The sequence below is a fragment of the Phodopus roborovskii genome, unplaced genomic scaffold (assembly GCF_943737965.1).
Source record: "Phodopus roborovskii unplaced genomic scaffold, PHOROB, whole genome shotgun sequence".
Taxonomy (NCBI): Eukaryota; Metazoa; Chordata; class Mammalia; order Rodentia; family Cricetidae; genus Phodopus; species Phodopus roborovskii.
This window is the reverse complement of record NW_026126482.1, coordinates 34,657,474-34,669,580: the sequence shown is the minus strand read 5'-3', so window position 1 is coordinate 34,669,580 and position 12,107 is coordinate 34,657,474. Positions and strand designations below refer to the sequence as shown.

The 12,107-nt window shown below is 42.9% G+C and overlaps 1 protein-coding gene across 1 annotated transcript in view; it reads left to right on the top strand.

Annotated features, from left to right (window-relative positions):
- The window catches only part of Gpld1 (glycosylphosphatidylinositol specific phospholipase D1), a 50,356-nt gene that overhangs the window by 37,490 nt on the left and 759 nt on the right, over positions 1-12,107 (top strand). Inside the window, exons 20-25 of the mRNA XM_051194509.1 lie at positions 1,260-1,365; positions 1,440-1,533; positions 6,683-6,862; positions 7,392-7,552; positions 9,500-9,526; positions 9,628-9,678. Coding sequence (XP_051050466.1) covers positions 1,260-1,365; positions 1,440-1,533; positions 6,683-6,862; positions 7,392-7,552; positions 9,500-9,526; positions 9,628-9,678 — 619 coding nt within the window. The remainder of the gene's footprint in view (positions 1-1,259; positions 1,366-1,439; positions 1,534-6,682; positions 6,863-7,391; positions 7,553-9,499; positions 9,527-9,627; positions 9,679-12,107) is intronic.

The window sequence follows — 12,107 nt, the reverse complement described above, 5'->3', positions numbered from 1 at the left end:
AACAGACTCTGCTCTGGTGGGGGGGGGGTGGTTGGTGGCAGACTTTTCATCTTAGAAGCTGCAGCTGGCAAGAACCACAGTAACAAACTCCTCAGCCCAAGAGTTTAACACAGAAATGTTTCATTTTACTGTCCTGGAGGTTGGACAAGACCGGTGTGGGTAGGGTTCTTGTGAAGCCTCTGTTTGGCTTATATATAGCCACCTTCCTTCTGTCCTTACAGAGCCATCTCTGTGAGGCACAGCCCTCACCTCATAGGAAATAAGAAACAGCTCAATTCTTAAACAAAACAAACTTTCTGTGCAGTGCTCTCAGGGGCCAGAAGAGGGGGTTGGATCTCCTGGAACTGGAGTTATAGCCAGTTGTGAGCCACCATGTAGGTGCTGGGAATCAAACCCCAGTACTCTGGAAGAGCAACCAGTGCCCCTAACAGCAGAGCCATCTCTCCAGCCATAGAAATAGTTTATTCTTGAGCCAAATGGGAATAACTGTGACACAGGGACCCAGATTCAGGTTGCTCACATGACATGTTTCAAAGCAGAAATGGATTCAAGAAATTAATTTAGTTACAGAACAAAAGAAAGTGGGGAATAAAAGCATTCTCTGCCCCCCAAAATTTGTGGAAACAATTTATTTAGGTTACAGAACCACAAGGACTCCATGCTAATGGCTCCAGAGGCTGCTGAACCTCCGAGTAGCTGGGAGATGGCTATCTATGGCTCTCACAGGGTTTTACGAAGATGCTAGGTGAGATAGAAGTGGGCAGTGCCTGGCAGCCATTAAAGAAACTAACGACAGCCCAAGGCATCTTGGCTCTGCATCGGCAGCATTAGAGCACGCTGGAAGCAAATCAATCGTGTCAGTCCTGGGAATGTCACATGCCTCTGGCTTGTCTGTATATTAATCTGATTTTATAAGGTCTAAGTCATATTTGATTATGGCTCTCCAGTGTTCTCCTTTTTACTTGGTGACTCCTTTAAAGTCACTGTCTCCAATTCAGTGGGGTGGGCAGTGAGTGTGAGTCAACCACTGGCAGTAAGCATCCCTGCTTTTGCTGTAGTGGAGAGGTAGAAGGTGAATGTGAGACCCAGGAGCTTCCACGTTGGTGAGATTAATTTCACAGGTGCCAGTGTCTGTGGTCCAGGGTCACAGGACAGAGCCCCAAGGATGCATGATGGGGTAAGGCTCAGCTTCTTCCCTGGACCTTAATTCCCAGGGCTCTGCACCCTGCACCTTCCACTAACCATTGTGTTTTCTCCAGGTTGGCTCGCTCAGGCCATAGGAACCATGAGAGAAACAGCCTGGGAAGGGTGTATGGCTACTTTCCTCCAAACTGCCAGAGCGAAATCACTATCTCAGGAGATAAGGTACCATAGCTTCCTTCTGAAAGATGTGCTGCAGTTAGCTTGTTTGATCAGTAACGATCCATGGTTCTTTGCAGGCAATGGGAAAGCTGGGTACCTCCCTGTCAAGTGGCCATGTGAGGCTGAATGGGACCCTAACACAAGTGCTATTGGTTGGAGCCCCTACTCATGGTAGGTCACCCACATGCTGTTGCTTTTAATGTAGTTGTTCTATCACCAATAAAGATCCGGGAGTCAGATATGGGGGTGAAAATCTGAGAGATCAAAGATGTGATGGAGAAGCAACCAGCTGACCTTCTCTCCACATTTGCCAGACAAAAAGGGAAGGACAAAAGCCTGAGAGTCTCCAAGTCCCTCCCTACTCCTTCCTGTCTCTTGCTATCCATATTCTGGGCCCTCCTATTCTCTATGACTAAATCTTGTGAACTGGTCAATGGCTCTGCCTCCTGATTCAAGGTTAAGTTTATGAAAACAGTCTTGGGCTGTCACAATGTGATCAAATATCCCACAATATTTCTTCCTTTTGTCTGAATGAAAAGGAAAGGCTTTAATTCTAATAGAGTAAAACTATATACCATAAGAACAAATATCAGGTAAGAATTATATTGCCCAGTTCATTTGTATTTGACAAATTCAGAGAAAATACTTTATTATCTATCCTGTCTTGATGAATCTAAAATTTTAGACCTAAAGCACTTTCTATAATTTGTATTACTAGCCTAAAATATTCTTTCAATCTTTAAACTGTTTTCTTAGATAAACAACTTAAATGTCTATGTTTCTTAACTTTATAAGATTTATATCTCTTTTGTAAGTTTCTTTTCTGAACTTAGTAACGAAGAAAATGGTCTATCTAGTCTTCAATCCCCATTAGAGATCTGAGAAGGATAAAATATTACCTGAGTAAACAGGAAGTGCAGAGCAAACAACTTCTAAAACTATAAAAATTGCAGCGATAGCTGGCTTCCTGGACAGTCACTCAAGGGTCCTCTGCAACACTGTGGCATCCATCTTCGGACCACAGGCCTAGAATATCTGAAAGACTTTTCTGGGAAGCAGAATTTTCTGGGAAGCCTTGTCTTGGCTAAGTTCAGCAGTTGCCTTCTTTTGTGTCCTTGCTAGCAGTAGAGGCAAGGGGAATTTCTTGCCCAGTGGCTAACTTTGACACAATAAAAGATAACTCTAAATGGGGGTTCTTCGATGCCCATCGTCTTCTCTGAAGTAGAATGATGCTGCTAGGAGATGTGCTAGCATGAAAAGCCTTATGTTGTTTTAATAGGCCTCTTTAAAGACATCTTATCTATCTAATGCATAGCTGTTTGACCTTGAAAACATACCTAACATTACTACAAGTTTGATTATTATAGATGACTAACTACTAACCTGAATTTCTTTTATTTATTATTTTTCTTATTTTACGTATTGATCCCTGTTCCCTCTCCCTCCCATCCTTCCATACTCCCCACAGATCTCCCCCATCCCATCCCTCATCCACTCCCCAGGGAGGGTGAGGCCTTCCATGAGGGATCATCAAAGTCTTTCAAATCATTTGGAGTAGGGCCTAGGCTAAAGGAGTATCTCTCCATGGGGAATGGGCTCCTGAAGTCTATTCCTACACGAGGGATACATCCTGGTTCGATTGTCAGAGGTACCATAGGCCTCCCAGGCCTCCTAACTGAGACCAATGTTCAAGGGCCTGGGTTGGTCTTATGCTAGTTTCCCAGCTATCAGTCTGGGGTTTATGAGCTCCCCCTTGTTCAGGTCAGCTGATTCTGTGTGTTTCTGGTCTTGACCCTTTTGCTCATCACTTTTTCCTCTCTGCAACTGGATTCCAGGAGTCGGCTCAGTGTTTAGCTTTGGGTGTCTGCTTCTGCTTGGCTACTGGATGGCATATAAGGTAGTCATCAATCTCATTAACAGGGAAGGGCATTTAAGGTAGCCTCTCCACTATTGCTTAGATTTTTAAATTTTTTGTTTTGTTTTGTTTTGTTTTGTTTTTTGAGACAGGGTTTCTCTGTGTTGCTTTTGATTTGGAGCCTGTCCTGGAACTAGCTCTTTAGACCAGGCTGTGCTCGAACTCACAGAGATCCGCCTGCCTCTGCCTCCCAAGTGCTGGGACTAAAGGCGTGCACCACCAAAGCCCAGCCTAACCTGAATTTCTTAATTATCCTAAACAGTTTGTCATAATAGCTTTCAAAGACTAGAACTCTACACTGCATTTTAAAGTGATCTGTGTAAGTTCAAGAGTAGGAACACACACACACACACATTGCTATAACAAAAATAGCCTTAAATTTATATCAATATACAAAAGTCCATACCACTGCAAAATATTTGAGACTAGTAGTTGCTTTTTAGTTTAAAACTAGATTCAATAATCTACCCTTTTATCCTATCATTCTTATACCCTTTTTTCTTTTCAGAGATCCCTGAATCTAACCTCCATTTCTTGGTTTCCTCCCTGACCATGACCAACTTACAACTTATAACTAACCCCCCTAAACAATGACAAACATCCATAACCCACTGAACAACCAAAAACCATCTACATCACCTTTTGGGAGTGTGGGCCTTGTGTTCTTAAAATTAGTTCCTATGTCTGGGAGCAATAGCATCTTTAGGGTACCCTGAGAAAATTGAGATAATGGTGAAGTTCTGGGAGAGGTAGCTGTATCTTTTGTTTTTCAGTCTCTGTGTGATGGGAAAGTGCAGAACTTATCTGAAGTCCTGGCTGAATTATTCTGCAAGGCCGGACCATTTTAGCTAACTGCTTTGAAGTTGTTCAGAGAAGTTTATAGCCTGAAGTTGATGTTTAGGTTGTGTTTGTCAGCTTAGTGGCATTACCACATTGCAGGTGGATTTGTCATCTTCTTAGAGACCCCAAAGGTCACTGCCAGGAATGATTATGGTGTACTGCAGAAAACTTAACATTTTAGATGTCTATGAGTAGTTAAAGGACCATCATCTGTTAGATACATCTGGGGTACTTAGTTCCTAGTTACCTGCTTCAGACTCAAGCTCTAAATCATGTAAAGGAAACTGGATAAAGCTTATTTCTGGAATTAGTTCATACTCTCTATGACCATTAATATCATGACAGAAGTTTTAAATATATATAATAATCTTATACATTTTGAGATAATATTTAATAACCTAAGAAAGGGTTTAAAGAATCAAATGGAAACCAAAGGATGATGAATTAATAGAAATAGAATAATCCCATAATTTTTGTTTTATTCTGTCCCATACCAGGTGGCTCTTCTGACATGAGACAAATATTTTGGATTTTCCTTTAACAAGCATGCTTGGGATTAGAGAAGGAGAGAGTTATGCTTCAACTCCAAAGCCAGCTTTAATTTTTAATTGAATTGGGACTACAAAAAGACTTTATATGTCTGTAGAGAACAGCAGAAACAAGCATTTGGGACTTAAATATTTCCTTTTTAAAAATCATGAGTAGCAAGTTGTGTACCTTTGGTGTAGTTGTTTAGCTTTTCTGAACTTCTATATCATCACCCATAAAATAGTTATAGTATTTATTTAAAATATTGTTGAAAATGATATATGAAAGTGTGTCTAAAGCTCCCACATTACTGACCCCAGAGCTAGAGAAGAGCTGTTCTGTTTTGTCTTTGTTTTTGTTATTGAGACACCAGTTAGCCCAGGCTCACCAAAAAAGTTGGAATTGACTCTGCTGGTTCCCACTCCTGCAGGCCAACTAGAGGCTGGAGGTCAGGAGTTCAAGGCAAAGCTCTGCTACATAGTGAGTTTGAGAATACTCTGGGCTACATGACACTGTCTCTAAAAACACACCCAAAAATTCATGAGGTAGACAGATGACTCAGTGGTTAAGAGCACTGGGTGCTGTCCTGGTTCCCAGAACCCATGCCATGTGACTCATAATTGCCACCTTCTGGCTCCTGTGGGTACTCACTTATGTATGTGAGACACACATACATAGAATAAATATTTAAAAAACTTAACCTTTATTTACAATTTTAAAATTACTTTTATTCCTGTATTTTAGTTTTAGGGTAATCAAATCCTTTAATAATGGCCACTTGGAGTGCATGGGGTTAGGGGATGGGATGGAAGATCTATCAGCAACTTCCTTATGTAATTTTCATTCTTAATTTAAAAACATATCTATATCATGTTGTGAGCATGTTCTTTGTCAAATATTCTTTAAAAATATGTTTGTTCTTACATATGTTGAATTTTTTTCACTTGCACCTGCCACTATCCTTTGAGGGAAACAGTCAGGTTGACATTATTCTGGAGGAGGGGCTGGGCCTTAGGCATAGAAACCAGAGCTGGGAAAACTATGGGCTACTTTTCTGATGCGATGGGTACCTCAGGGAGATTCCCAGACTAGAGGAGCCAATCTTCCCTGAGACCTTTCCTGCTTAGTGCTGGACAATCATTTCCAATTGACTGCATACTCTAAGAATATAATAGTAAGAGTGTGTCTGGTAAAGGCTTGGCTGCATGGTCACAGTATGGTTGGGGACAGGACAATGTGAGAGCATGCTGCAGAGAGCACTGCAAAGGGGTCTGCCTCTCTGTCCTTTTTCCAGGAAGTCATTTCCAAACTCCACAGGTTCACATTGCTTATTTTATTTTCTTTCCTTTAAAAAAAAAAAAGATTTATTTAACTTTATTTTATGTGCATTGGTGTGAAGACGTCAGATCCCTTGGAACTGGAGTTACAGACAGTTGTGAGCTGCCATGTGGGTGCTGGGAATTGAACCCAGGTCCTGTGGAAGAGCAGCCAGTGCTCTTAACAGCTGATCCATCTTTCCAGCCCATGGTTTTATTTTTCTCATGACTCTATTGGATTTTTATAGTTAAAAGTTCCCAGGAGTTTGTGGCAAATTGCACTAAGAAATATAATAGGAAGCAAGCAAGCAAGCAAACAAACAAAAAATTATCATTATAGGTGACATCCATAATCCAAGAACTTGAGAGGGGCAGGATGATCAGGAGTTCAAGGTTAAGGTCATCCTCAGCTAGAATTTGAGGCTGGCCTGACTCAAAGGAGAAAAAAGGAAGGTAGAAAAAGATGGCAAGATAGTCTGGTGGACAAGAATGTACTTGAGGGGTGGAGTGGATCACAGGTGCTGTGTGATGGGGTCACCGAGCTGCCTGCATGTACCTCATGCATTGCCAGTCACATCTTACAACCTGCTGTTAGGCACCCCAGGAACCACTCACTGTCCTGTGTGTCCACTGAAGTACACATGTCTGAGGGGCAAATGGAACACTGGTGGGATCCTGTCTTCACTCTTATGACACTGGGAGACCCTGTGGCTTGTTTCAGATGACGTGTCTAAGATGGCATTCCTAACCATGACCCTGCACCAGGGTGGAGCCACTCGCATGTATGAGCTAGGCCTGGAGAAGACCCAGCCTGCTCTGCTCAGCAGCTTCAGTGGAGACCGGCGCTTTTCTCGATTTGGTAGCGTTCTACACCTGACTGACCTGGATGATGATGGCTTAGGTAAGGTGGGAATAGTGACTTCAGATAAAGCCACTCCCTGTATATCCAATGGCCCTGTGTCCAGTTAGATGGCCCAGGTTCTTTCTGCCTCTGATTGACAGTCCAGAGGCCCAAGGAGCAAAGTTTTGGGTTTTGTTTGTTTGTTTAAATAAAAAGTCTCACCCAGTCCAGGTTTGCTTCCAACTCCTCATGTAGTCAAGGCTGTTCTGTTCTTCAGTGACTGATCCTCCTGCCTTCATCTCCCAAGTGCTGGCACCACATGTGTGTGCCATGCCTGGGTTCAAGGGCTTCTTATAGATCTGAACTTAGATGCACAAGAAACATTTGTACTTCCTAAAGACTTAGCCAGAAAGTCAGCAGGTCCATTGTGATGGATGGCAAAGGGGAAGCAAAGGCCTTTAACTGATTTGGAGGAAGCCATGGCAGATGGAAGGGCATGCTGGTTACTTGTGGGAGGTAGGCTCAGGATACAGAGGGAGGGAAGAAGGCTGATAGCAGTCTAATGCCTCTGTCCACTTTTGGTTAACAGATGAAATCATCATGGCTGCCCCACTGAGGATAACAGATGTTACTTCTGGACTGCTAGGGGGAGAAGATGGGCGAGTTTACATTTATAATGGCAAGCACACCACCCTCGGTGACATGACAGGCAAATGCAAATCCTGGATGACTCCATGTCCAGAGGAGAAGGTAAAGGTGGTCTATGGATTTCACTCCTTGATAAGGGAGGTCCAGAAATGACTGGAGGTCCCATGCTTAGTTATCTGCCAGGGGTGTCCTGCCTAGCTGCCCATGTACTTACAGCTGTGCTGGTTGCCTTTGGAGCTGGAGCCCAGTTGGACTTGATCCTTGTCAGTTGGTCATGGCCTGACTAGTCACCCAGGGCATAAGACTAAAGCAGATTCTGGTCAATGAAATTACACCAAAACCTGTAGCCTTTTGTTTCTCATTTATTGTTTTGTGGTACTCCTTTCTCTGATGGCTTTCCTTATGTTTCCAAGCATTTAGCTTGGTTATTATTATTTTTCTTAAATTTAAAAATTAAGGTATAGTGGCACATGCCTTTGATCCCAGCACCCAGGAAGTAAAGGCAGTTGGATCTCTGTTGAGGCCAGCCTGGTCTACATAGTGAATTCCCTGTCAGGGATACAAAGTGAGACCCTGTAACAAAAAGAAACAACAACAACAACAACAACAACAAAAATATTTCTTAAATTGCAAAATGAAAGTTTAATGTGAAAAATATAGAAAATACAGAGACACAAAGGAGAACATTAAAATTAACCCATTTAGACTTCTACTCTACAGCTTTCCCCTGTTAATGGGAGTATATAGTCTTCTAGTATTTTCTACACTTTGAAATGTTACTGTTGTGGAGCTGGGGGTGAACCTAATAGCATGGTCTTGCTATATGGACCTGTCTGGCTTGGAACTTGTAGTCCCCTGCCTCTGCTTCCCTGTGCAGCGATTACAGGCTGGCAGTACTTTGACCTACTTAGTGTACACACAACAAGCACTCTGTAGAGCTGAATCTATCTCAAAGCTATGAAGCTACTTTGATGCCAATGACAAGGAGACCAAAGGACAGAGATGCTGCAAAAGCTTAGACTTCCTGAGAGCAGATACATTGAAAATGGAAATTTTACAGCAGGTGGTTGGTATCGTATATTGTCATCAGGATACTATATAGAAGTGCCATAATATGGGTGTAAGATATTTCCCCTGTTTAGTGTGAGGCCCATCACCTGGAGATCTTGTTATGTATCTATAGATACTCCAGAATCAGAAAGATCCCAAATCCAAACTTCTGGACCCAGGCACGCTGGAGTATTCACTATATTAATGGAGAACATGGAGGCTCAGTGGGTAAAGGAGCCAGCTGCCAACCCTGAGGGCCTAGGGCCCATCTGGTAGGAGGGAACTACTCTCAAACGTTGTTCCCTGCTAGGGAGTGGTGGCACCTTTAGTGCCCCAGATGAGCTGTGAGTTCGAGGCCAGGCTGGTCTACAGAGTGAGTGCTAGGATATGCTCCAAAACAACAGACAAACCCTGTCTGGGAAAAAAAAAAAAACAAAAAACAAAATAGTCTGACTTTCACATGCATGCCTTTATGCCTTGGGCCCATATTTATGTATGTACATACAACCCAAATTAAAAACACAAAAAACAAATAGTAATTTATGGGAAAAAGTATATATTGTTCTAGAAGGGTATGGGTTGTGGTGGTGATGCTGTAATCTTAGCACCCTAGAGGTAGAAGCAGGAGATCAGGCAGCCTGGATTACAGGAGAGCCTGCTGAGATGGGGCTGGGACTTTGTTATCTGCCAACTATTTTATCTTGGAATACACCCATTTAACTGACCTTGAAGTGCTCATCTTTAGTCACTTGGGCTGACTTGATTCTAACCCACAGGGCAAACATTCCCATGTAAATGATCTCAGACAATGGATTGTGTGTTAGGATCTAAGCTCCTATAGATGGAATTTCTAGGGTTAAGGGGCATGCATATTTGTAAGGAGAGTCTGGAAACACCTACATGTGAACCCGAAGCAGACAGGCGGGCTCACAGCTCTTCATGAACAGTAATCAGGTAATTATGCTAACAGTCTCCTCCCTGCTCTCCTTTCCCCCCCAGGCACAGTATGTACTAATTTCCCCTGAGGTAAGTACCTCCCCACCCCCCACCAAGTTCTGAACCCCCACCCCCACCCAGCTCCTAGTACTTAAGGCAACAGCTGAACAACCATGGTGTGTGTTTTACAGGCAAGTTCAAGGTTTGGGAGTTCGATGGTCTCTGTGAGGTCTAAGGAAAGGGTGAGTAAAAGACCTGTGCTTTGACACCAGATCTGGTAATATCACAGGCACTTACCCCTACTTTTTAAATGCTCCCCCACTCCTACTCTACAGCAGTGGAGTAGGCCACTATATTTGTGGGCAAACTATATTTGACTTTTTAAAAAAATGGCTGTTATGTATTTTTTCTTCTGACATGAAATTTTTACCAGTTTGAATTTCTGGGTCCATGACTCAAGGGTGTTTGTTATGTGGTGTTGAGGATTTAGCCTGCCACTTCGCACATGCTCACCCAGTCCTGATCTGTGGCTGTTAACACACTGTAGCTTCTGACACTGACATAGCCTCTGATATCATCTTCACGATGTTTGCCAATTGTCACCTCTATGACAGCCTCTGTTAAGATTTTGCTGGTTTTGTCCAGAATGCTGGTTTTTAAATGTTCGTTTTGTGTTACATGTATGTTCGAGTGCCGTTGTACATTTGTGGTGCCGAGGACCTCGTGACACTTTGGTTCTCTTCCCCCACCATGCCGGACCCAGAGACTGAACTCAGGCTGGCAGGCAGGGCAGCAAGCACCTTCACCTGATGAGCAATACCCTGGCTGCAGCATCAGTCTCATTTATAAATGGGTCTAGACAGATACACATTCCATGGCTGCATTTTTGTGAAACTTCACTTCCTATCGAATAAGTACACAGCACATTTAATCCTTCCCAATAGTTACACAATACTTTATTCTCTGGACATTCCACAATTCAGGTCAATTACAATCCCATATTTATGTTAAGTAGTTTTTTTTTTTAATGATTACAGACAATGCTTACACCTGTATTTTTTTTTTTTTTTTTTACATAACTGTGCAAACATCCTTATAGGCGAGAAATACAGCAGCGGGACTGTTAAAGGATAATTTAATAATACACCTTAATAAATATAGAATTAAGAAATTTAAAATATATAGCTACTAGAGGGCCACGTATGGTAGGTAGCTCATGCCTTTTATCCCAGCACATGAGAAGCTGAGGTAGGAGTTTGAGGCCAGCCTGGGACTCAAGAGTTCCAGGCTAGTCTGGGTTAGAATGAGACCCTGCCTCAAAAGGAAATCAAACTAAACCACTAAATAGTTCATTCACTTCAGGATTTGGTATCATAGAACTGTGCTAGGTTATAAAATACAAAGGTAAGTCAGTTACTGCTCTTGAAGACACACAAGAAAGGCCAGTCCATGAGACTGGAATAGGACTAAAGGCTAAAGAGAGCAGTGTGCAGGAGTCCTAAGGGCATGAAGACAGCAGTCTGATAAGGCTTGGGAGGTGCCGGGGACAAAGGTCCTGCTTGTGGTGAAACTGCCCTCTGGTGGCCAACAGCTCTCAAAGACACAGACAAGCCTGATGCAATAGGGTTAGCAACTAGAAACAGCAATTATTAAGCTAATGGAAGGATTCCTCAAAGGATACACTGGGCTTTTATTTACAATTTTATGCATCTTCAAAACAAAATCAAGACATTATCAAGAACACAGACCAAGGGTAGTGGCGATAAAGGCCAGCTGAAAGGACTTCAGTTAATTTTGGTCTGTGCAACTCTACAAATTAGCCTTCCTAGTTGCTGTTCATGTGTGTCAGTATTAGCAGCCCTCACTTTCCCAGTTCACATTGAGACAGGGCATTAAGGCTTAGTGAGCACATCAGAGTGGCCTTTCCCTGAGACCTGAATTAGGACTCTCAGGACTGGTTTCCTTCCTAGGACACACGAACCTATTGGAATTGGCAGCTTGGAGACATACATCCTAAGGAACACTGCCACTGTCTCTGTGCTTTTCTCTTAAGACTGCCCATGTCATGTGGTGAGCCTCAGCAGAACATTAACTGTGGTGCTTCACTGGGCAGCAGAGAGACAGAACAGTGAAACACAGCCTCTCTCCCACTCACAGCTTAGGTACTAGGATAAAATGCAGCCAAGACCTTTGGCACCAATGTATAATGACCCAGGGCTAATGACAGCGGCTGTCTATGCTGGCCAGGTCTAGGAGGACTTGCAGAACCTATGGGCCTTGAGGGGACACCTGAGATGGTTAGACTAAGGAGATGGTAGGCAGACAGGAAGGGTTAACTTCAGGGAGGAGCACGCTTTGCCTAGGAAATGGAGATTTAGAATATAGCCAAAGTAAAAGTAAACTAGTGATTCATAAATAAGGGAAGAGAAATTACCATTTGTTACTGAAAAGATTTTCTCTTTTGCTGACACTGGGGGGGGGTATTAGGAGGTGGCAGAAAGGGCTCCACTTAGAATGTGATACAGGGTAAGGGCTCAATACATTACTGCCATTGTCATCATTTTGGGACTGTTGTGCTAAAATGAAACCAAGATGAATGCCATAGCCTGCTTTAAGATGCTAGCAGCCAGCATGACCAGCCACACTTCGTTTACTAGTAATGATTTAAAAT